Raw genomic sequence first — 21,058 nt, 5'->3', positions numbered from 1 at the left:
GGATTAAAAAATCAAATGGGTAGCAGCGGCAGCGAAAGCAAGTCTGAGAGGGTGAAGAAAAAGCCCCAAAAATCGTTCCCTCTCCTTTGTTCTGCTTGTCCCCTTTTCTTGGGAGGTGCGTATTGGCCCTTATCCAGTGCTATGACTCTTTTACCGCCATGCAGAAAAATTACAGATCGATAAAGATCGATATGGCCATATGATATTTCCACTAATCATTGTGACACGTTCCACACTTTATCCTTATGGCAATGTATTTCATCGTTCGTTCGCATTAAATCAAATTAAAATACGTATATAAAAGAGCGACAGCAAAAGAGTGAGACTCAACATCTGGGAAGTGACTTTTTCTAAAAATATTTGTATAAATCTTGTTTATCTTTCCTCAGCATACGACTAAATTGTGCTATTCCTCCGGACGTTCGCGCCGCGCTCAGAATGTGCAAACTCATGGCATCATCATTTCATCGCTTTTGGGTTTGTCGTGACCGTTGCACTGCCTCCAGCAGCGCCCTCAACTTTGCTGTCCTTGTCGGTGTTCCGTTTGTACACGTGGTTGCTGGCCGGTATCTGCACGTAATCGTAGTCGTACGCAGCAGGTTGGCTGCTCTGTTGAGCCGGGGCGACCTGGGTGTAGAACTGCTGCTGCTGCTGTTGATGAGGAGCTACCACCCGGTTGTCGTAGATTGTGGTTCTTCGGGCGGTTGGCGAAGGGATCGGGGTTACGTTGATGTCCCGGTAGATGGGGAGTCCGGAGGGCCGGGCTGTTGTTACGACTACGGGGATGAGGCCGGCTTGGGCCAGGGTGTTTGACTGGATTTGGGCGGGGTTCGGCGTGGACGAGACGTAGGCCACGTTTCCGGCGGGTTGATAAGCCAGGTAGGCTCCGGGGTGTTGAGCTGGAGCGAGGGTTGACTGGATGATAGTCTTGGCGTGGGGAGCGGTGTTGTAGCTGTGGATCTTGACGTCATCAACGCGTAGCCGGGATGGGTAGTACGGGGCAGGGATCTGAGTTGGGGTTGCTTGTGCGTAGTAGACTGTTTGCTGAGGTCGTTGCTGTTGGTAGTGTTGGAATTGCTGCTGGCGTTGCTGTTGCTGTAGATTGCGGTAGTAGTTGTAGATCGGTTGGGCCGACTGCAGCGGAGATGCCACGGGGACAGCTGTGACGGGAACTTGTCGGACCACGTGCGGGGCGGCAGCTGTCACGTGGTTGATGGAATTTGGATGAGGGTCGTTCTCGTACGTTACATCCGCTCGGTACCCGTTGTTGTCGGCCACGTACTTGACGATCTGCATGCGACCATCGGGCAGCTGAACCTTGTAGCTACCCTTGACGGCTCCGTCCACCTGCTGCTGCTGGGTGTGGGAGAAATCATCCCCGGACGTGGCGTCCTTCACGGCGTACGAGAAAACGTAGTGCTTTTTGAGATTGGTTGCTTCCTGCCAAGATAAAGAAATCAATTAGTACAAACAGATCAATTCCTCACCACGAACCCCGCAATTACATTGTAGTGATCAATCTCGTTCTCTTCGTAGCCGCCGCCACCTCCCTGGGCAGCTCCTCCCAGCGGTTGACCGCTCAGAACCCGGGCCGCGTGCTTGGCCAACGCTCGGTAGGCTGGCTTGACGATCGGACTGTCCCCGCCGTGGAAGCGTTCGGTTTTGGTGAGTCGTTCCTTGAGTGCAAACTTCTCGTACGGATTGGGCAGGGCCTGCATCGCGGCGGCAGCCCCCGGTCCAAGCCGTGGGAACTGTACGGGACCTTGGCTAGAAAAACAAAGTGAGAATAATTAGCTTAATCAGTGCATCTTGAGGTGCTGAGGTCGTACTTGAGCAAGTTCTGCATAAATTTCTCGCTGTTGATGATTAGATTTTTGTCGAAGATGCTGACCCCGTCGTACGCATTGTCGTACGGGTGCGGGTTGATGTCACGGGGCCGGAGGAGAGAGGACGGTTCGGGAGTTTCGAGTGCGCTGCTAGTGCTGGTGTATGACGCAAGGATGATGGCGGTGAGCAGGTGAAGGTAGGGCAGTTTCTGGAGAGAAAATGGGACTCTTTTATAAGTGACAATATATAAAACTACAACTCTAAAGTGTTTGACAAATTTGACATGATTAAATTTTTAGAAAAGTTTTCAAATATTTGCTTTCTAAGGTACTATTCAATAAGTAATTAAAATGTGCTTAAAGCATACTTTTCTAAAGATCTATTTAGTTTTCTTAAACCATTGAACAGCTATTAAATTAAAGACAAAATTACTTACTTTGATCCATGGAACCAATATCACCCGCATGATGATTAACTATGTTGAACGTGTACACTCCGACTGGACCTCAATAGCTTAGACTCATTTGAATGAACCTATTCCCTTGATAAATTAAACACTTTTGGTAAAACAGTCTATTAAATCTGATGTAGATACATATTAAAACACGGCATTATTACACACAGTCAGTTTGTACATGATATGTCAGTTTCCAACCAACCAACCAACTGCCAACAGTCGACAATTACACCGGCGACCCGCGGGATAATGGCAAAGTGGAATGTTATTGCCTATTTTGCTGCAGTTTCGATCTCCTCCGCCACAACACCGGCAACATAATTATTTCTTTTTGCCCCATTCTAAGACACAACCCACGCCGCCAAGAGACCAAGGGCGCCTTTCCTCATGCCGCAGCGCGAATCGTTTAGCGATCGGCGATTGTTCCGCATAGAAACACCGTAGCCAATTGCCGAGCAACAATCATTATCAATGAAACAGATTTTGCACCTGGAGACACAGGTTCGGTGAGTGGGGGAGAAAGTAGTGTACGTTCACTTCTGGTTTTGGAGCTTTTTATCGGTGGGCGATTTTGCATGTACGAATATCCATGCAGATCACAACCTTTTTACAGTGGTTGGCTTTATCTGGTAGTTACGAGGCAGGTACAAGTACAAGCAATGATCCATTTGGAATTAGATCGTTCTTTTGACTCAATAAGGTATTCAATGTTTTTGAAGATTTTTTTTATTACACTGAAACGCAGCTGGTTTGACACCCATTGTTGTCAAACGAACGGGGTCACTCTTTAGTTTGACACACTCTTTACACGGAGCTCACACACACTACCTAGTGTTTTTTTTAATAGTGTCTGTGAGCGCCGTGTAAAAAGTGACAGTTCATCACAACTGAATGTTAACGAATTTTCTGCCAATTGGGTACTAAAGCCCTATGTCAATTTTTATGTACAACGGTAAAAAACACGATTAAAAACCATTTCTGATCACTTTTTTTCATTTTATTGCAAAAAAAAATATTGACAAGAAAACATTTTTTCGATGGATCAACTATGGTCCCCTTAGAACGAGCTGTCAAGTAGAAACTTTTCTGTCAAGAAGGACCGCGAGGTTTATTTTTTCCAAATTGATTTGAAAATCCATTTTAAACTCTTTGTGGTCGTACAAAAAAAAAAAAAAGAAATCAGAAAAATAAGCAGAAAAAGAAATCAGAAAAATAAGCTTTATCGCTGTTAACAATAATATCAGCTATCTAAGCTTCATTTTAGGACCCAATTAAAAAAATGTAAATCTTAAAATTATTAAATCTGAAAAAATAGAAGACTTTTTGTGGAATGATGTTAATTTATTCAAATCATGTTGCATAATAATACAAAAAAAATCATTGTAAAATTACTTACTATTGTTTGTTCTCAAAAAATGCAAAAAAATATTCAAAGCTTGCTTCAAATATTTGAAAACATTGGGTTGTTTGGAGTAAAACCAACACTAAAAAGCTTTACCATTTGTTCAAGAGCTGAAACCAGTATTTGTCATGAAAAACATAATTTCTGCATGTTCAATTCAATTCAATTCGGTTTTATTGGTGAATAATCAAGATACAATGAGTTATTTTGAAGTGCATAACAGAGTTTTGGAGTTCCTTACAGCTGTGTGTTGCATCATAATCCATTTAGGAACAATTATTTCTTTAACTAAGGCACTAGCAAGAGTAAGAAAAAACTATTAAAAAAACTTACAGAAATTGCTAAGGAAAGGGGATAGAGGAAGAGAAAGCTTATATCTAGATCACAGGTAACTTATCCTTTGTAGATGTGTTTGATCATCAGTTCCCCAAGAGCCAGGAATTGTTCTGCCTTGTTCCGGCAGCTCCGAAACCGCGTCATCATCTCCCCCGCGAGAGCAAAGAACTCCGGCAGGGTGAAGAGATCTTCCCCGGTGACTTCTTGCTGGGCCGTACTGCCGCTACCGGCAGTGACCACGCTGGCGAACGAACGCCCCCAACCAGGAGGGAACGCTGAGTTTTCCGCTGGAACCGTACGCTGTCCAGCTGCAGGAACGGCTGCGCTCGTACTTCGCTGAGGAGGGTGGGACGCTTTCTTCTTCCTCTTTTCCTGCTCCTCGAGGTAGGCCTTGCGCGCGACGCATCCGCGGTAATTGCCGGTATGGTTGCCGTCACAGTTCGCGCACTTTACGCGCGGCTTGGTTTGTTCTGCCTTGTCCCCAAGTCCGCCTTTCGTGGCAGTGCGCACGCCTCCGAGAGGTGTGACTCACCGCACTTCACGCAGCGGGGCCGGAGGTTGCAGTTCCGCGAGCCGTGGCCGAATTTCTGGCAACGGTGGCATTGCGCTACGTCCGTCGGGTTCTTGGTGTAAAACCGCCAGTTTACCCAAAACCGTCCAACGTTTTAGTTCGCCGCAGGTCTTGGATCTTGACGGTGCCGCGGTCGAAGTACAACAGGTACAGTGTGTGTGTACCTGTTACCGTTGTCTTGCGCGAGAGCACTTTAATCTCCCGCGGTTTTATTCCGGCGTCCGAAAGGTGACCCTTCAGGTCGGAGATCGGACGGTCTTGATAACCCTGCAAGACGACCTTAACAGGGGCTTCTCGGGGTTGAATGTGTAGAAGTTGAAGTTGCTACGCTTCAATTCTTCAAACACCAGGTCGAAATTCTTTTTGGTCAGTGTGATCACTTGCACTGCCGACTTACCGATTTTCAGACAATATCCGAGGCCTTCCAGCAACTCGTCAACATCGTCCGCTAACGTGTCCAAAACAAAAATTGGAGGTGGTCTACGTTCCGCTGGAGAGTTGTTCTTTTTTGACGTCGGCACTTTTTTCCGTGCACGACCATCATCGTCGTCGTCGTCGTCGTCGGTAGTGCTGCTACCGTCAGAGTTGTTATTTTCTTCGTCGTCGCTCAGCATCTGGAACTCGTTCCTGATGGGGATGTTGGCGGATGTTGATGTGCCACTGGTCGTGGCACCGGAAGTACCGGAACGGGTTCGCACTGGTGATCTTGGGACATATCCGGGATGTAGTAACTTTTGTCGATGCCTTCAGCGCTGACGCTCCCCTGCGCGATGGCGGCCGACACGGCGTTGGTTTGTTTACCTTTTGCACACGGCCGGTAGACGAACTTCGCGGGTTTTCGAGGCCGCACTCGAACTGCCACGGCCACGGCCGGCCTTTGGCATGCTGGAGAAGCAAACTCGCGGGTAACCACAATCAATTACGGCGGAAAAAAAAAAAACTGCACTAGCTGCATGCTCTCGTGCGTACACGGAGGGAGCTGAATTTCTGCATGTTATGATTGTGGATTATGCAATTTTATGATTGTGGATTATGGATTAATTTTAGTCACAGTTTTGATAAAAATTATTTCTCATCAAAAAATACCAAAATACATTTTCTTGTAGTCGAATGATTTTTTACATGCAGTCAAGCTGCTAATTGATCTTCACACTTATTTAAACCATTATTGTTGATGTCCTATACAATTTTGTAGCATAATATTAATTAAAACCAAGATCATAACAATTTTCAATGAATTTAAAATTTCCCGGGAATTCCCGCAAAATTGGCTGAAAATTTCCCGTTTCCCGGGAAATTAGTACCCCCGGGAAATTGGACTTTCTACAATTCGCTTCATGTGTCCCGGTTCATCCAAGAAGACGGTACTTTAATTTCCATTATTTAAAAAAACATGCCTCAAAAAAGCTGTCATAGTTGAAATTATCGTGTAATTCAAAGATTTAAAGATTTAAAGATTTAAAGATTTAAAGATTTAAAGATTTAAAGATTTAAAGATTTAAAGATTTAAAGATTTAAAGATTTAAAGATTTAAAGATTTAAAGATTTAAAGATTTAAAGATTTAAAGATTTAAAGATTTAAAGATTTAAAGATTTAAAGATTTAAAGATTTAAAGATTTAAAGATTTAAAGATTTAAAGATTTAAAGATTTAAAGATTTAAAGATTTAAAGATTTAAAGATTTAAAGATTTAAAGATTTAAAGATTTAAAGATTTAAAGATTTAAAGATTTAAAGATTTAAAGATTTAAAGATTTAAAGATTTAAAGATTTAAAGATTTAAAGATTTAAAGATTTAAAGATTTAAAGATTTAAAGATTTAAAGATTTAAAGATTTAAAGATTTAAAGATTTAAAGATTTAAAGATTTAAAGATTTAAAGATTTAAAGATTTAAAGATTTAAAGATTTAAAGATTTAAAGATTTAAAGATTTAAAGATTTAAAGATTTAAAGATTTAAAGATTTAAAGATTTAAAGATTTAAAGATTTAAAGATTTAAAGATTTAAAGATTTAAAGATTTAAAGATTTAAAGATTTAAAGATTTAAAGATTTAAAGATTTAAAGATTTAAAGATTTAAAGATTTAAAGATTTAAAGATTTAAAGATTTAAAGATTTAAAGATTTAAAGATTTAAAGATTTAAAGACTTTGGATTCGAATTCCTGATCTTCTAATCTTTCGTCATAGGAAAAGTCCCAACAAAAAAAGGTGTTTGAAAACTTTTCCGTTGACAAAAGTTTTATCACATACATACTATGCACAATTTGCATCTTACCAATATCACAGCCTTTTATCTCTTTAAAATCCTCATCGATCCTTATTGAGCAAAAGTGATGTTTTCATCATGATTGCATTCGTCAGGCAAACATCACGTATGTTCTGCTAAACCAGCAGACACCAAGTGCATCACAAATATTATTAAACCATCAATCACCACATCGGTGCTCGCGAGATCAACTTGTAAAAACACAACTCCGTGCCTCCCAACATCTCACTTGAGCGCCATCACGACCTGGCACGCGCAAAGTACCATCAATAAGCTGATCTCCCCTTAACGCATTAATCACATAATAAGAAGTTTGCAACTATAGCCTGGCACCAAGTAGAAGCTTAAACCAAGCTTTGGGGTGAAGTAGGTGGATAAAGGTATCCGCTCTATGAATGGAAACTATCTAAACAATGTAATCGCACTTGAAGCGCACGCAGCAAACACACGGAGCTTATACGCGTGAAGCCTGTTGTGAGGCTTATTAGTAGCCACCCCATCGCGTTAACATCATAATAAGCCACCCCAAGAGCGATTTGCCCCTGCGGATTGGTTAGCTGGCGTTTGGGGACTGTCCACAAATAAAGCGATTGAAAATTTTATTAACCCTTTTTCAAAAAAAAAAAAATAAATAAATAAAATAAATTAAAATGTACTTTTTTTATAAATCCTCTTTAATCTATAACGTCATTTACGAATGAACCCTTTTATGCTTCGACTAAGTTCCATTCAATAAGATTCGTTGGTCAAGTCACAAAAAACGGTACATGCTAATCTGAAAGTTCGCGCACTTTTGATGCTGAGCGGAGTTGTGCTACCAAAACTCCCACGTAATTAAATGGCCTATTGTTGAAGGGGGCTTATGCTAAAATTAAGTAAAGATAACCACTCCGTAACCTTTTTAACACACGCCGTTTTTGCCAACTCAGTATAAATTATGATCAACTTTCAAGGTTAAACGGCGTTGATTTTTTCCTATTCGATTGGTCTAATGCAAATAAATGAAAATTAAGCTCGTTTTCTCTATTGTGCGCTATTATGCGTCTGTTTTATGTTGTGTCTCGCTGCAAAAAAAGCCTGTGAATAGCCTCCAAATTGGATTCGTTTTGTAGGGACATAATTGAGCTTTGTACGCACGGGCAGAGAAGGGGATTCAATTCAGAGATAGGACCTGTTTGATTTCAACTTTTTTTGGAAGTGGACTGTGGCTGTGACAATAAATCGGAACGATGCATAATATTATTGATCATTGCATCGATATCGCAATAAAACGCAGCGGAAACAGTGTTTTTTGCGTGGCTAAACATTATGACTCACAGTTAACGAAAATTTGGAAACGTTTTATTGACCAGTTCAATAAAATTTAATGAATCAACTCAGACTTCAGATGTAATCAGTTTCCACGAAGAGCAAAAAAAAGTCGTACCATAAACCATGGTGACATTGGTTGGATTTCAATTAATTTTTCAAATATTAAACGGTAAGACTTTTCTCTGGATGAACATTTTTTTTCAATGGTTAGTTAGATAGAGTAAAAGTTAATAGTTAGATGTTTCTTACAAATTTCTGCCTAGGAGTGTGCAAATTTAATTTATTATGTCAGGTTGATCATTAGTATGGATACTTTAAATGTTTCTTTAAAAACATTTATTATTAAAATTTGAGTTAACTAAGTTTATTTACTTTTGATAAAACAACATTTTCTAATCAAGTTTAAATTTGGTGGGGCAACAAGCAAGAATCGCGATTTTCGTTCAAATCGGATTACTCACTCCTCTCTAACACCATCCCAAAGTTTCGCTTTTTGCAAAAAAAAAATTAAAAACCTAAAAAATACAAAGTTGCATATATATTTTCTAATTTGCTTTATTTTTAGTTTACGAGATATTGAATATTGGATCAGAAAATTTTAATTTATTAATTTTACACTTTTTTGTGCACGATTGAGGTGGAATGATCCATATTAATATTAGGTTCAGTAAATTAATTGTTTTAAGTTGGATCGAAATTTATTAGAAATAGATTTTTGCATTGAAGTAACATATTTTTGCGTTCTTCTTCCAAATATTCTTTGTGTAAAATTGACCAAAGTATCCCATAATGTATAGTCCGTTTTCCGATTCCAAATCATTTATATTAAATTGAGAAAAACATGATACTTTGAAAACAATGACAACAAACAAATCAAAATACTAATCCTTTCATAATTTTAGTTTAACTACTTTAAAAACTTTTCAGAATTTGTAAAAAAAAATCTTGAGGTAATTTAAACTCTAATTTTCTACATTTTCTACAGTATGATTAACAGTCACTTTTTCTATTTTTTGCATGTTTTTCACAATTTCTGCTATAGGGGAGAGTGGGGAGACATGATCCCCTTTTTTGTATCGCATATAACTCTGTCAATTTCTCACAAAACTATGATCTTTTTGCATGAATTGAAAGCTTAAACATTCAACTATGTTTGGCTGACAAGGGTATTTCATCAGATAAACTCTTTGAATCATGCCAAGCGTTTAAAAAAAAATTAAACCGGCATTTTCAAAATGTTGGGGGTAATTTGATCCCCCTTTCAACATTTTGAAGAAATCTTAAGGAAAATGTTTTTTCTTCATCCAAACTTTTAATTTTCTATAAGTTACAGCAATTTCACATTAAACCTGTACGTTTGTGTTCAAAATATAACAAGTTTAGCATGCAAAATATTTAAAAACTTAAAATTTTCTGTTTTTAGACAAAATTGAGCATGATTACAAAAGCTGGTAATTTTTGTTTACAAAACTTTTGAAAAATGGTTCAAACTGCAGTAAGTAATGTACAACTATACTAAAGGAAAATATGTACGAAAACCCAGCCCAATTATTTAATCTTGAGGCTGATTCGAGTGACTGTAAAAAATGCAGGGATTAAGTCTCCCTAAACGCACCTTTTTAAACAATTGATTGTAAAAATAGTATGACGATAAATTTAACGTCAAATACGTAAGGGTTTGGAGTTGATATGTTTATCAAATAATTCATGTGCAAACAATATTTTTTGAATAATTTTTGAGTGTTTTCTATACTTATCAAAACAAAGAAAAAAGATCTCTTGAAAGTTTTTGGAGCACTTTTTAGAAAAATGTGTGTAACTCTATCTTAACATTTTTTATTTTTTTTCTTTGTTTTCTACAATGAGTTTTAGTCAATTTCGCACAACTTTCTAGAACAAAACTAATTGTTTTACCCACATGCTGACGAGATACAGGCTTGGGATCAAGTGTCCCCGGGGATCAAGTCTCCCCACTCTCCTCTAGGCACCAATATGATTTAAATTGTAAAAAAAATACGTAGAGTCATAGTCGTGGACACTACAAAAAGTGCTGTATTATTCTTTTTATTTAAAATATAGAAAATGTTAGAAAAAACACAGCCAGTGCTGACACCTGAAAAAAAATACTTTTTTTAAACATTGGCAGAGTCACATAAAACAAGTTAAACTTCCAACCCAATTATTTTTTTAATTTTAGGAGTTAGTTTTCTTTCCAGCGCTTATTTAAAAAAAAAAATGTTGAAAATGGATTTTTGGGGTTTTTAAGGTAAACAAACAATTCATTATTTGTTTTGCAATTATACCTAATAGAGATTTCGAGGTCCTTTGAGCTATGTGCTTATAAATTTGATAAAAAATATCTAAATCCTAAATCCAATCAAGTTAAATTAATTAGAATGTTTCCATTCTTGCAAACATGAACTCAGTTCTTCTTTGAAAGTTTGATGAGAATTTATATAAATTCATATGTTTTTTTTTAATTTTCTTACGAGCAATTCCAGCCCAAAACAGGAATTTTTCAGGTACTTTTTTCTCGACCCTCTCCCATTTCAATGAAACTTTGTAGACATGTTATCCTACGCTTATATAAGCCATTTTTGTGTATATGGAGCCAGTCCACTCGATAATGACAATTGAGAAGGGCGTAAGTGTTTTAAATATTTTTGTAATTTGGAATTTTAAAATGTCTGTATCTCGAAGCCGTTGCATCGTATCAAAAAGTGGTCTGAGAAAAACTTGTAGGAATTTTGATGGGTTTTCCGAAAAAAATACACTGAAAGAAAAAAAACACTCTACTTTTACGAGATTTTTCGATTTTTAAGTTTAAAAGTCAAATTTGAGGAGGAGCCCACGATTTTTTTTTGTTCAAAATTTTTGTGAAGATAGCCTAAGATGTTACAAAAAGACTCAACAAAAATGCAGAATGGAGCAACTCACTTAAAAAAATACAAAAATCATTTACTGAAACTGTTTTTTTTGAAAAGTGCTCTAAACTTCAAAATTTTCAATAACCGATAGTGGGAATCGATTCTCCAGACAATTTTACATAAAAGTCTCCATATTGACTACCGTCCTAAGTCCAATTCTTGTGAAGTTACAGCGGTTTTAAAAATAAAAATGTTGAAAAAATAGGTTTTTTGATGGTTTTTTGTATTTTCTATGTGACAAACTTGATTTTTCAGTCTCGTAAATATTTTTACCGAAAAGCTCGTCCAATTTCCCATAAGATTGTCTTTGCCCACTTTTCAAAATAAATAATTTTTTTTGATGATTTAAGCTAATTTACTATCCAGGTTACTATACTACACTGAAAAAATATTATGTTTCAGTTATGAGCAATGTAATTTGCTTATGCCTAAGGCTACCAACTGTACGGATTTTTTTCTTATCATACGGATTTCGAACCTCTTCGCGGATTTTTAACAGGCCGGAATTTTTGTAGGGAATTTTACGCATAATACGGATTTGTACGGAATTTTAACAACTTTTTAATCATTAAATTGCTTTTTTTGATTTGGTCGAAGCTTTTGTTAACTAGACATTTTTATTTTTCTGTGAGTTTTATTTAAACAGGGAGAGTTTTCTGGGGTTTCCTCAATTCAAACTTGATTATCAATAATTCTAGAGTTTTTGAACTATTGTCTTTCATATGTTGATATGACCTTTTAAAAAAAACTCTAGAATTGTTCTTTTAGAAATTCCTTACTAAATATATTTATCCATTTCCAACGACTTTCTAAAACTTGTGAAAACATTTAAACATTTGAATTAACAAATCTAGAGTGTTTTTTAAAGGTCCTATAAACTGTTGTGATTTACATGTTTTAAGACATTTTTAATAAAAAAAAAACTCTTGAAAATTGTTCGTGAAAACACTAAGAACCTGGGTGCAGAATAGTTGTCCGCAAAGCGGCCTCGATTTAGAACTGTCAAAGCGGAACCAATTTACTGTTTGGAAAATGATGCCATGAATTGGCAAGTATTGTAATCGATCTTTAATTTATTTTGTCAGGAATAAAAAAGTCGAGGGCGTCGAGAGTTTTGAGTCAGTCTTAAGAAAAGTGATGAAATCGAGATTGTCTTAATTTGTTGCTAACATTGCCACTCAAAACCTATGTTTACAAATTGTTTAAGACGAATTATCAGTAACTGTGAATGTCACTTGCCAAATAACATTGAATAATCTTACTCCTGTATTATCACTGCGCTTCAAAGATACATAATCTCGTAACTTCCATCCGGTTGCTGTTCTGATTCACGAAATTCCCCCACTTCTGACGCAATATTTCATCACGTTAAAAACAAAGAAGGACTCTTTTAACCGCCCATCGTTTAGTCTACAAAAAAGCACGAAGAACTTAATTTTCTACCGAAAACTTTAATATGTATCATCAGATCCCAAATGTTTCAAAACGAGTCACTACAACAGCAAAAAATATGTCACGCTTGAGCTTGAACAAAGCCTTCTACTTTGTTTATGTTTACAGCTGTAGTTCAGTTGTATTAGTGAGGAGCAGTGGGGATCATTCGGAAATCACGTTACGCATTCTGTCTTTTCAGCACCCAGCTAAGAACGATAAGCAAACTTTACATTTCGTAAACTTTTAAACGTTTAACAAAAAAATTGAAGAACATAATGATTTGATTCAAATCACGGTTTATTTTATGAATACTTTTAAACGTGCACGTCATAAGCAGCGTCATAAGCATTTTGCTGTAAAAACGACAAAGTTATATATTTTTAATTCTCAAATATATTAAATTAAATTTATCTAAATAATTCATTGACAGTTTTTTTACACCATGGTGTCATATCGGCAAAGTGTACGGATTTTTGCTCAGCAAGAGTTGGTAGCCTTACTTATACCTGTAAGCCCATACATCCAATTGAAAAGTGGTCTAAGACAAACTTATGGAAATTGGACGAACTTTCTGGTAAAAATATTTTCAAGACTGAAAAATCAAGTCTGTCATATAGTAATTGCAAAAAAACCATCAAAAAACCCATTTTTTCAACATTTTTATTTTTAAAACCGCTGTAACTTCACAAGAACTGGACTAAGGACAGTAGTCAATATGGAGACTTTTATGTAAAATTGTCTGGAGAATCGATTCCCACTATCGGTTTCAAAAAATTTTGACGTTTAGAGCACTTAAAAAAACCGTTTCAGTAAATGATTTTTGTATTTTTTAAGTGAGTTGTTCCATCCTGCATTTTTGTTGAGTCTTTTTGTAACATCTTAGGCTATCTTCACAAAAATTTTGAACAAAAAAAAAATCGTGGGCTCCTCCTCAAATTTGACTTTTAAACTTAAAAATCGGAAAATCTCGTAAAAGTAGAGTTTTTTTCTTTCAGTGTATTTTTTTCGGAAAGCCCGTCAAATTTCCTACAAGTTTGTCTCAGATCACTTTTTGATACGATGCAACGGCTTCGAGATACAGAAATTTTAAAATTCCAAATTACAAAAATATTTAAAACACTTACGCCCTTCTCAAATGTCATTATCGAGTGGAACTGGCTCCATATACACAAAAATGGCTTATATAAGCGTAGGATAACATGTCTACAAAGTTTCATTGGAATCGGAGAGGGTCGGGTACAACCGATTCCCTATTTGGCATGGAATTGCTCTTACAAATTTCACTTTGTTTAAAAAATTTAATTTTCTTTCAAAAAGGTTTTTATTTTTTTCAAGCATAACAAATTTAATGGAAATAGAGGTCATGTCAACAAAAAAACTGTATTGCATTCTGCTTTTCTTTTTTTATAAAATAAATCCACTAAAAAGATAAGAGTGCATAATTAACAAAGGGAGCGCGTGATCGCAAAAATTTTCGGAGTGAAAAGTGATTTTTTTGTGCCTTTTGTTTCGCATTTTTGTCGTGTGTTGTGTGCTGCGAGGAGAAAATTACCCTCTGAAAATGCAGCGTCATCAGTGCATAATGGGCAAAAGGAGCGCGTGGTCGTAAAAAATATTCGGAGTGAAAAGTGATTTTCAAAGCCCTTCCTATATCATCGTTGATCGGAAGGCACGGCGTCGGGTAGATTGTGTTTAAATTTTTCGAATAAGGTTTTATTTTGTTGCGGTGAAAAAGCCATTTCTATATAATGGTCGAAAGACGCACTGACAATTTGGGTCGTCGAGTTGATAGTGGAGCAAAATAACTGTATGTGAGTGATTTTGTGTGTTAACCAGAAAGACCTTCCCATAGCATCGTTGCTCGGAAGGCTCGCCGACGTGATGCTGTTATGAAAGTCCTCCCCATAGCTTCGTAGCTCGGGAGGCATCGAAAAGCCAATACCTTATCCTACTAACCAAAAAAAAAAAAAAAATTATCACGTGATGCTTGAAGGAGATGCTGTGGATTCAACGGTCTCAAGCGGTATCAACAAGTATATAGCGAAAAACTATGTATCCCTTTCGTTGAACTGCAGGCTTCTTGGGAGGGCGCCGGTATTGACTAATAAAGTAGAGATCTTCAGAGGTTAAAAAGTGAACGGATGGTTGGCTCCCACTGATCATTTTTGATTCATTGTTTAACTTCAGCTGATCTGTCAATAACGGAGTAGCAGCTCATTGGCAGTCAACCATGCTCATGCTCATGCTCAAAAAATCCACTAAAAAGATGATTTCCAACCACTTCTGAAAAAAAAAATCATAAAGAATTCGATAATTTTTTTTCAAATATAGGCTTTTTTTGGTCCCGAAGCATAATCAAAAGCAAACCCCTCATTCAATGTTTTCATACGATTTTTGTCCAAAAGCCCAATTAATTAACTTTCATTTTCGTCCAAGGAAGGAAATATGATTTTTTGAAAAATGTGGTTTTTGCTAAAATCGACAAAAATGGCAAACAGTAGTAAATAGCACACCAACATAAAATTTGAAACAGCTCACTACATAATTACACTAATCATAAATTCCCCTCCATCGCTCCTACGAGAACTTAATTCGCTCTTATATCAAGCTCCACGATATTATCGATTCCGGCCGCGATCTGCGCGCGCTCCGGACGATTAAAACAAAGCAAAAAAAAAAAAAAAGAAGCCACGCAACGACGACACACATTCGCGCGTCAAAATCAACACTGCCGGCCAGCATGCAGATGCCATCCGCACGAAAGTACATAAACAAGCACGTAGCTCGCATTATTTTTTTTCTTTTTTGTTTTATTTGAGCCCAAAATCACCACGTTTTTGAATTCCGTGCGGCGTAATTTCTCTATAACAGTAGGTCTAGTAGGTATTTGGAGGAGGTTGGGGGTGAAGTGTGATATGTCACAGTAGTTTGGTTATGAAATAGTTGGCACTTTGTTGATGTTATTTTCTGTGACAGTTAAGAAATATAAGTATATAGCTTAAATAACAAAAAAAAAACAAAAAAACTTCACAAAAATTAAATTTACAAAGTCATTATGAATGCATTTTTTTTTGTTGCGCTTGTGGCAGAGACACTTACAAATCGTTGCTTCTGTGCTCTCTTATACTAACTAGATAGGAAAACCAGCAAGTTTAGAACAAGAGAGTACAGAAGCATCGAAATGTGTCAGTCAGTGGTCTAGAATTTCGCAAAAAAATATCCTGATTTTACTTTTTGTATTTTTTACTTGAATGAAACTTGGTCCATCGACTTCTAAGTCATTTTGCATTATAAGTTCCTTCATACAAGTCTCCATACAATTTTGTAGCTATCCATAGAAAAGTGCTATGATAAGTAGACAAAAAAGTGCCAACTTTGGAGCTACAGGGTATGACATACGTTTAGTCTTGCGAGGAATGAAAATTACCAAAAGGAGTTTTTTAAGTTCTACTCATTTGACCCTCAATTTTCAATCGATGATATGATTATATTTTCGATGTTAAAAAGTGAAATATGTATTTTTTCAATTATACAAAATATTTTCAGATTCAGAATCACGACTTACATTTCAAAAGGGCTTACATTTTTCGGCCCTATTCAAATGTAAGTCATGATTTAAAAAAACATTTTTGTTATTTAAAAGGTTGAGAAAATTTGGCACAGATGTCACTTTTTAACATTAAAAATCTGATCAATCGTTTCCAAGATATCATCGATTGAAAATTGAGAGTCAGTTGAGTAAAACATAGGGGCAGTTGCCCCGACTCCTCTTCGATTTGCGTGAAACTTCTAAGGGGTGACTTTGGTCCCTAATTATGAATCCGAGGTCCGTTTTTTTATATCTCGTGACGGAGGGGCGGTACGACCCCTTCAATGTGTGAACATGCAAAAAAAATACATGTTTTTCAATAATTTGCAGCCTACAATGGCGATGAGATGGAAATTAGGTGTCTAAGGGACTTTTATGTGAAATCGGAAATCCAATTTGATAGCTGTACTCGAAATTCTGATTTTTTTTTGAAAACTCTGCCATTTTCCGTTATTTAACTGTAGAAAATTTGGAACATGTCATTTTAAGTGAAATTTAATGTACTTTTCGAATCTATATAAACCCAGAAGGATCTTTTTTTCATTTAGAACAGAATTTTTCATTTTGAAATTTCCTGTCTTTCCTAATTTTGCAGGGTTATTTTTTAGAGTGTAACAATGTTGTACAAAGTTGTAGAACAGACAATTACAAAAATTTTGATATGTAAACATAATGGGTTTGGTTATAAACTTCAAGAGTTATCACGATTTTACGAAAAAAAAAGTTTTGAAAAAGTTGGTCGTTGTTGATCATGAGAAACGCAAAAACTAACTTTTTTTAAAACTTTTTTATCGTAAAACCTCGATAACTCGTGATGATTACAAGCAAACCCCTTATGTTTTTTTCATTTTTTATTGTAATTATTTATCTACAGCTTGTAGAACATTGTTACACTCTAAAAAACAGCCCTGTTAAGTTAGAAAAAAACACGAAATTAATCCGATGAAAAATACGTTTTTCGGAATTTCAAGTAAAAGTCTCTCGGTCACATAAATTTCTATCTCATCACCATTTCAGGCTGCAACTTATTGAAAAACATGTATTTTTTCACATGTTCAGAAATTGAAGGGGACGTACCGCCCCTCCGTCATGAAATATAAAAAAACAGGGCTCGGGGCAACTTTTCCTGAAGTCGTGTGAGTTGGTAGAGAATTACCCTATTTCTGGAGTTTTTTTTTGAAAAGGTCCAATAAACCAAATGTCCATTTTTTGCTTTTTGGGTGTTTTTTAATACCCCTGACTCAATGCGGTTTCAAAAACAACCAAAAAGCAAAAACTGGAAATTTGGTTTTTAAGTCCTTTTCAAAAAAAACTCCAGATTTTTTGTTAACATTCATTTTATGAAAGTCAAGGCATATCTCAGCAACCATAGTTTGGATCAACCAAATGTCCAAAAAAATAAATTGTAGGGAATTTTCACAGCTTTCCTAGTATATTTATTTTCAAATATGGACAAGGATGAACACTTTTTAGAAATAAAAAAATACAATTTATCAAAATTTTACAAAGGTATTTATCAATTTAGAAAGTTAATTTTACTTTAAAATGATTTTTTGATTTTTTTGTGTGCGTTTTCGACACTTTCCAAAAATACACTAAAAAATACACTAAAAAAATACACTAAAAAATCATAATAAAAGAGATTTCTAAAAAAGTGTCCACTTGGTTTCTGGATAGTCCCATCCTGATTTTTGTACATTTCCATTAAAAAATGTGGAATCCATCCTTTTATAAAATTGGCCTTCAAGGTCATAAAGCATTTTTTGATTTTTTTTTATGTTTCGTATAAACTGGTGGCAACAAATATAAAAACCTCTTTTTACACCATAGCTTCCATCCACCCCGGGATTCGAACTGACAACCTTTGGATTGTGAGTCCAACTGCCTACCAGCGACTCCACCGAGACAGGACCCAGGGAGACGACTCCTACACCTGGACTGAGCTAACGACCTTACCTTTTTAGGTTAGTCCGGGGCCAACATTTACTTCCCCGTCCGTCGGAAGGCGTGATCAGACAAATCTCGTCTCGAAAAATGCCACCGGGACCGTCTGGGATCGAACCCAAGCCAACACCACGGTTCTCGGATCAAATATATTGGGTCCTAAAATTAAGTTTAAATTGCTGATGTAGAAGGCTTATTTTTCATAGTTGTAATTTGTTTTTTTTTTTTTTTTAATTTAATGTCTACTCCTGTTTTTTACTAAGCTAAATTCGTCCAAATCCTCGTTGAAAATTGCGACCCAATGTCGGCGTGTGGTTCGAACTATTTGGCAGTTGGTTGCTGGAAATAACTAGTTCAGTGGGCCAAAGCCGCAATTGCCGGTGTCTTGAACACGTAAACCACAGTCCTTAACACAAGTTTCACACTTTTTTGCACAATCACTTTTTTTCGATTACGAATGTCCATTTGGTGAGTCCTTGAGACACTGTTGTTTGCACTAATTTGTATCACTAATCAGCAGCAATTGACTTGCGAACCAATCACGCAAACCATTCCAACCTGTTAAACGCGAAACGTTTTTGAGCTCAACCGACTGACCCGCGGTAGAACTAAACAGCTTGGCTCTAAATAGTTGTTTATAAAATCTTAAGGAAACGCCACAATATTTCCCGCGTAACGCGCGCGCGCACACACCTTACTCGCGATCGGAGGGAAGTTTGGAGTTGGACAATATCGCGGTTCGCGCGGAGACTTGGCACTGGGTGTCCAAAACTAGCGACGGTTAAAAAGATACTAACAAAAGCTGTCGGCTGCTCGCGCCAAGTTTCCGCGGTCCGGGCGCGCGCGCTCGATCGTCAAAAGCCGCGTGAAACACATCGACAATAAGTTCATAAGCTGAGCGCGCGCGCCTCCTCCCCCGCAACTGGCCATACGAATGTGAGAGAAGGAAAGAGAGAGGGAGGAAAATTCGCATAGAATTGAAAATGAACAAACAGAAGCCTGCCAGCATCGCGCCATACGCCACACATGCTTCTTGAGGCGCGCGCGCGTGATACGCCTCGGGAACTTTCGCGGTTTTCGCGCGGTTGCTCGTGCTGCCAAGTTACCGATCTATGTTCTAGCCGCGGCTAATGTTGTTGACCATCGCAGTCGGCGGCGACAGACGACGTCGTGTTTATGAGGTGTATTGTTCTGAAGTTGAATCCAGGGGTTCTGATTTTATAATACGAAACTTAAACGTCTGAAATCTGGGTGGGTTGAGATGGACGAATTTTCAAAACAAGTTTTTTTCGGTTGCTTTTGGGCTCCTCAACAACTCTCCAAAAAAGCGATTTAATGCGTCATCACTTTGCGCAATACGTTTTATTTTTATGTAAGAATTTGTATGGAAAATGGAAAGTAGTACAAAAGACCATTTTATTTTATTCCTAAAATCTATAAAAGAAGCTAGAAACAGGTTTTGAGCATTTTTTTATTGACATTTTAGAGCCCACAAAAGACCCATCGCCTATATCAACGATCGTTGAGTCGATCTGACCGTGAAATGTCATATATTACATAAAAGTAAAACCTGTTCGGAAACAGTTCACTTGAAAATACCTATTTTTTATTACATTATGAAAAAGTATTTTTTATTTCATTATGAAATCAGGAATCTTTCTAGTACTTTTGTACCCGACCCTTTCCGATTTCAATGAAACTTTTTAGACATGTTATCTTATGCCTATATAAGCCATTTTTATGTATATGGAGCCAATTGTACTCGAACATAACATTTGAGAAGGGCGTAAGTTATTTAAATATATTTGTATTTTTTTAATTTAAAAATTACTGTGTCTCGAAGCCGTTGCATCGTTTAAAAAAGTTGTCAAAGACAAAATTGTATGAAATTGGACGAGCTTTCTGAAAAAAATACTCAGGAAGAAAAATACACACCGCTTCCATGAAAATTTTTTTTTAATTTTTAAGCATAAACATTAAATTTTAAGATGATGATTCGATTTTTTTTGTTACAAAATTTTTGAGGAAATAGCCTTAAAGAACCAAATATTTAAATAACTTACGCCCTTCTCAAATGTCGTTTTCGAGTGAATCTGACTCCATATACCGTAAAACGGGATGACTTTGATAGCCGGGGTGACAAAATGAAGAGTACAATTAAAATACGTACGGAATGGTTTAGAATCATACTGAGTGTGGTAGAGAAGTGATCAAAGTACATCAAGAAGAGCTTTTCATAAAATTTTGAATATTTTTAAAAGATGGTTAACTATAGTTACGAAAATGTTGATGAATGTCATTATTTTAAACTTTTCAAAGTGTCATGATTTTCTCAATGAACATGATTTTAAATCGGGAAACGGAATGCATTTTCGGATTCTTTTGACAATTTTCCACTAGGAGAAGGTTAAATAAGTTTGTAAATAATAAATAATATGTGTTTGTGAAACAAAGTTTAAAAAATCTCCAAATTTATAGGCAATTTCAGTTGAACAAATTTCTTGTAAAATGTGAAAACATGTGATTCGTGCTTCGAATTCAGTATGAAATGCAATATAATTCGATAATTTTATAAATAAAACTAGTTTTAACAAATTTCAGGCAAAATTCTGACTTTTTAACAATTTTATCTAAAATTTACATGTATTTTATTAAAAAGCTTATAAACTAAGTTAACTAAATATAAACATTGATTTTTTTTAAACTTTATCAGCTACTTTAGTGATGGTACATTTAACGTACAAAAAAAGTTTGAACATCTTAAATGGGTAATTCTCTACCAACTCACACGAAATCGGGAAAAGTTGCCCCGACCCATCTTCGATTTGTGTGAAACTTTGTCCTAAGGGGTAACTTTTGTCCCTAATCACGAAGTCGAGGTTCGTTTTTTGATATCTCGTGACGGAGGGGCGGTACGACCCCTTCAATTTTTGAACAAGCGAAAAAAGAGGCGTTTTTCAATAATTTGCAGCCTGAAACGGTGATGAGATAGAAA

General features: G+C 36.6%; 1 protein-coding gene across 3 annotated transcripts; it reads right to left on the bottom strand.

Annotated features, from left to right (window-relative positions):
* Positions 1–233: 233 nt before the first annotated feature.
* LOC6051166 lies at positions 234–18,902 on the bottom strand. Of its 3 annotated transcripts, XM_038258188.1 has the most exons (6): positions 18,861–18,902; positions 18,622–18,686; positions 2,264–2,384; positions 1,830–2,035; positions 1,506–1,767; positions 234–1,440 (listed from the first exon to the last, which is right to left on the bottom strand). In XM_038258188.1, the coding sequence occupies exons 3-6, from the start codon at positions 2,291–2,293 to the stop codon at positions 460–462; spliced, it is 1,479 nt and encodes a 492-aa protein (XP_038114116.1). In that variant the 5' UTR covers positions 2,294–2,384; positions 18,622–18,686; positions 18,861–18,902; the 3' UTR covers positions 234–459. The 3 variants fall into 3 exon arrangements, with proteins under 3 accessions (XP_038114116.1, XP_001867648.2, XP_038114115.1); XM_001867613.2 differs by lacking the exon at positions 18,861–18,902 and having other exon boundaries at positions 2,264–2,368; positions 18,622–18,832; XM_038258187.1 differs by lacking the exon at positions 18,861–18,902 and having other exon boundaries at positions 2,264–2,409; positions 18,622–18,643.
* Between the last annotated feature and the right edge of the window lie 2,156 nt (positions 18,903–21,058).

Source organism: Culex quinquefasciatus, chromosome 2, assembly GCF_015732765.1.
Source record: "Culex quinquefasciatus strain JHB chromosome 2, VPISU_Cqui_1.0_pri_paternal, whole genome shotgun sequence".
Lineage (NCBI taxonomy): Eukaryota > Metazoa > Arthropoda > Insecta > Diptera > Culicidae > Culex > Culex quinquefasciatus.
This window is presented reverse-complemented; position numbering and strand designations above follow the sequence as displayed.

What these genes read in the sequence shown, in the direction of transcription:
- LOC6051166 (XM_038258188.1), bottom strand. Translation starts at nt 2,293, where the DNA reads ATGCGGGTGATATTGGTTCCATGGATCAAA. An exon ending in TTTATGCAGAACTTGCTCAA is followed by an intron (nt 1,768 to 1,829) that starts GTACGACCTCAG and finishes TTGTTTTTCTAG; the next exon opens with CCAAGGTCCCGTACAGTTCC. An exon ending in ACGAGATTGATCACTACAAT is followed by an intron (nt 1,441 to 1,505) that starts GTAATTGCGGGG and finishes TTATCTTGGCAG; the next exon opens with GAAGCAACCAATCTCAAAAA.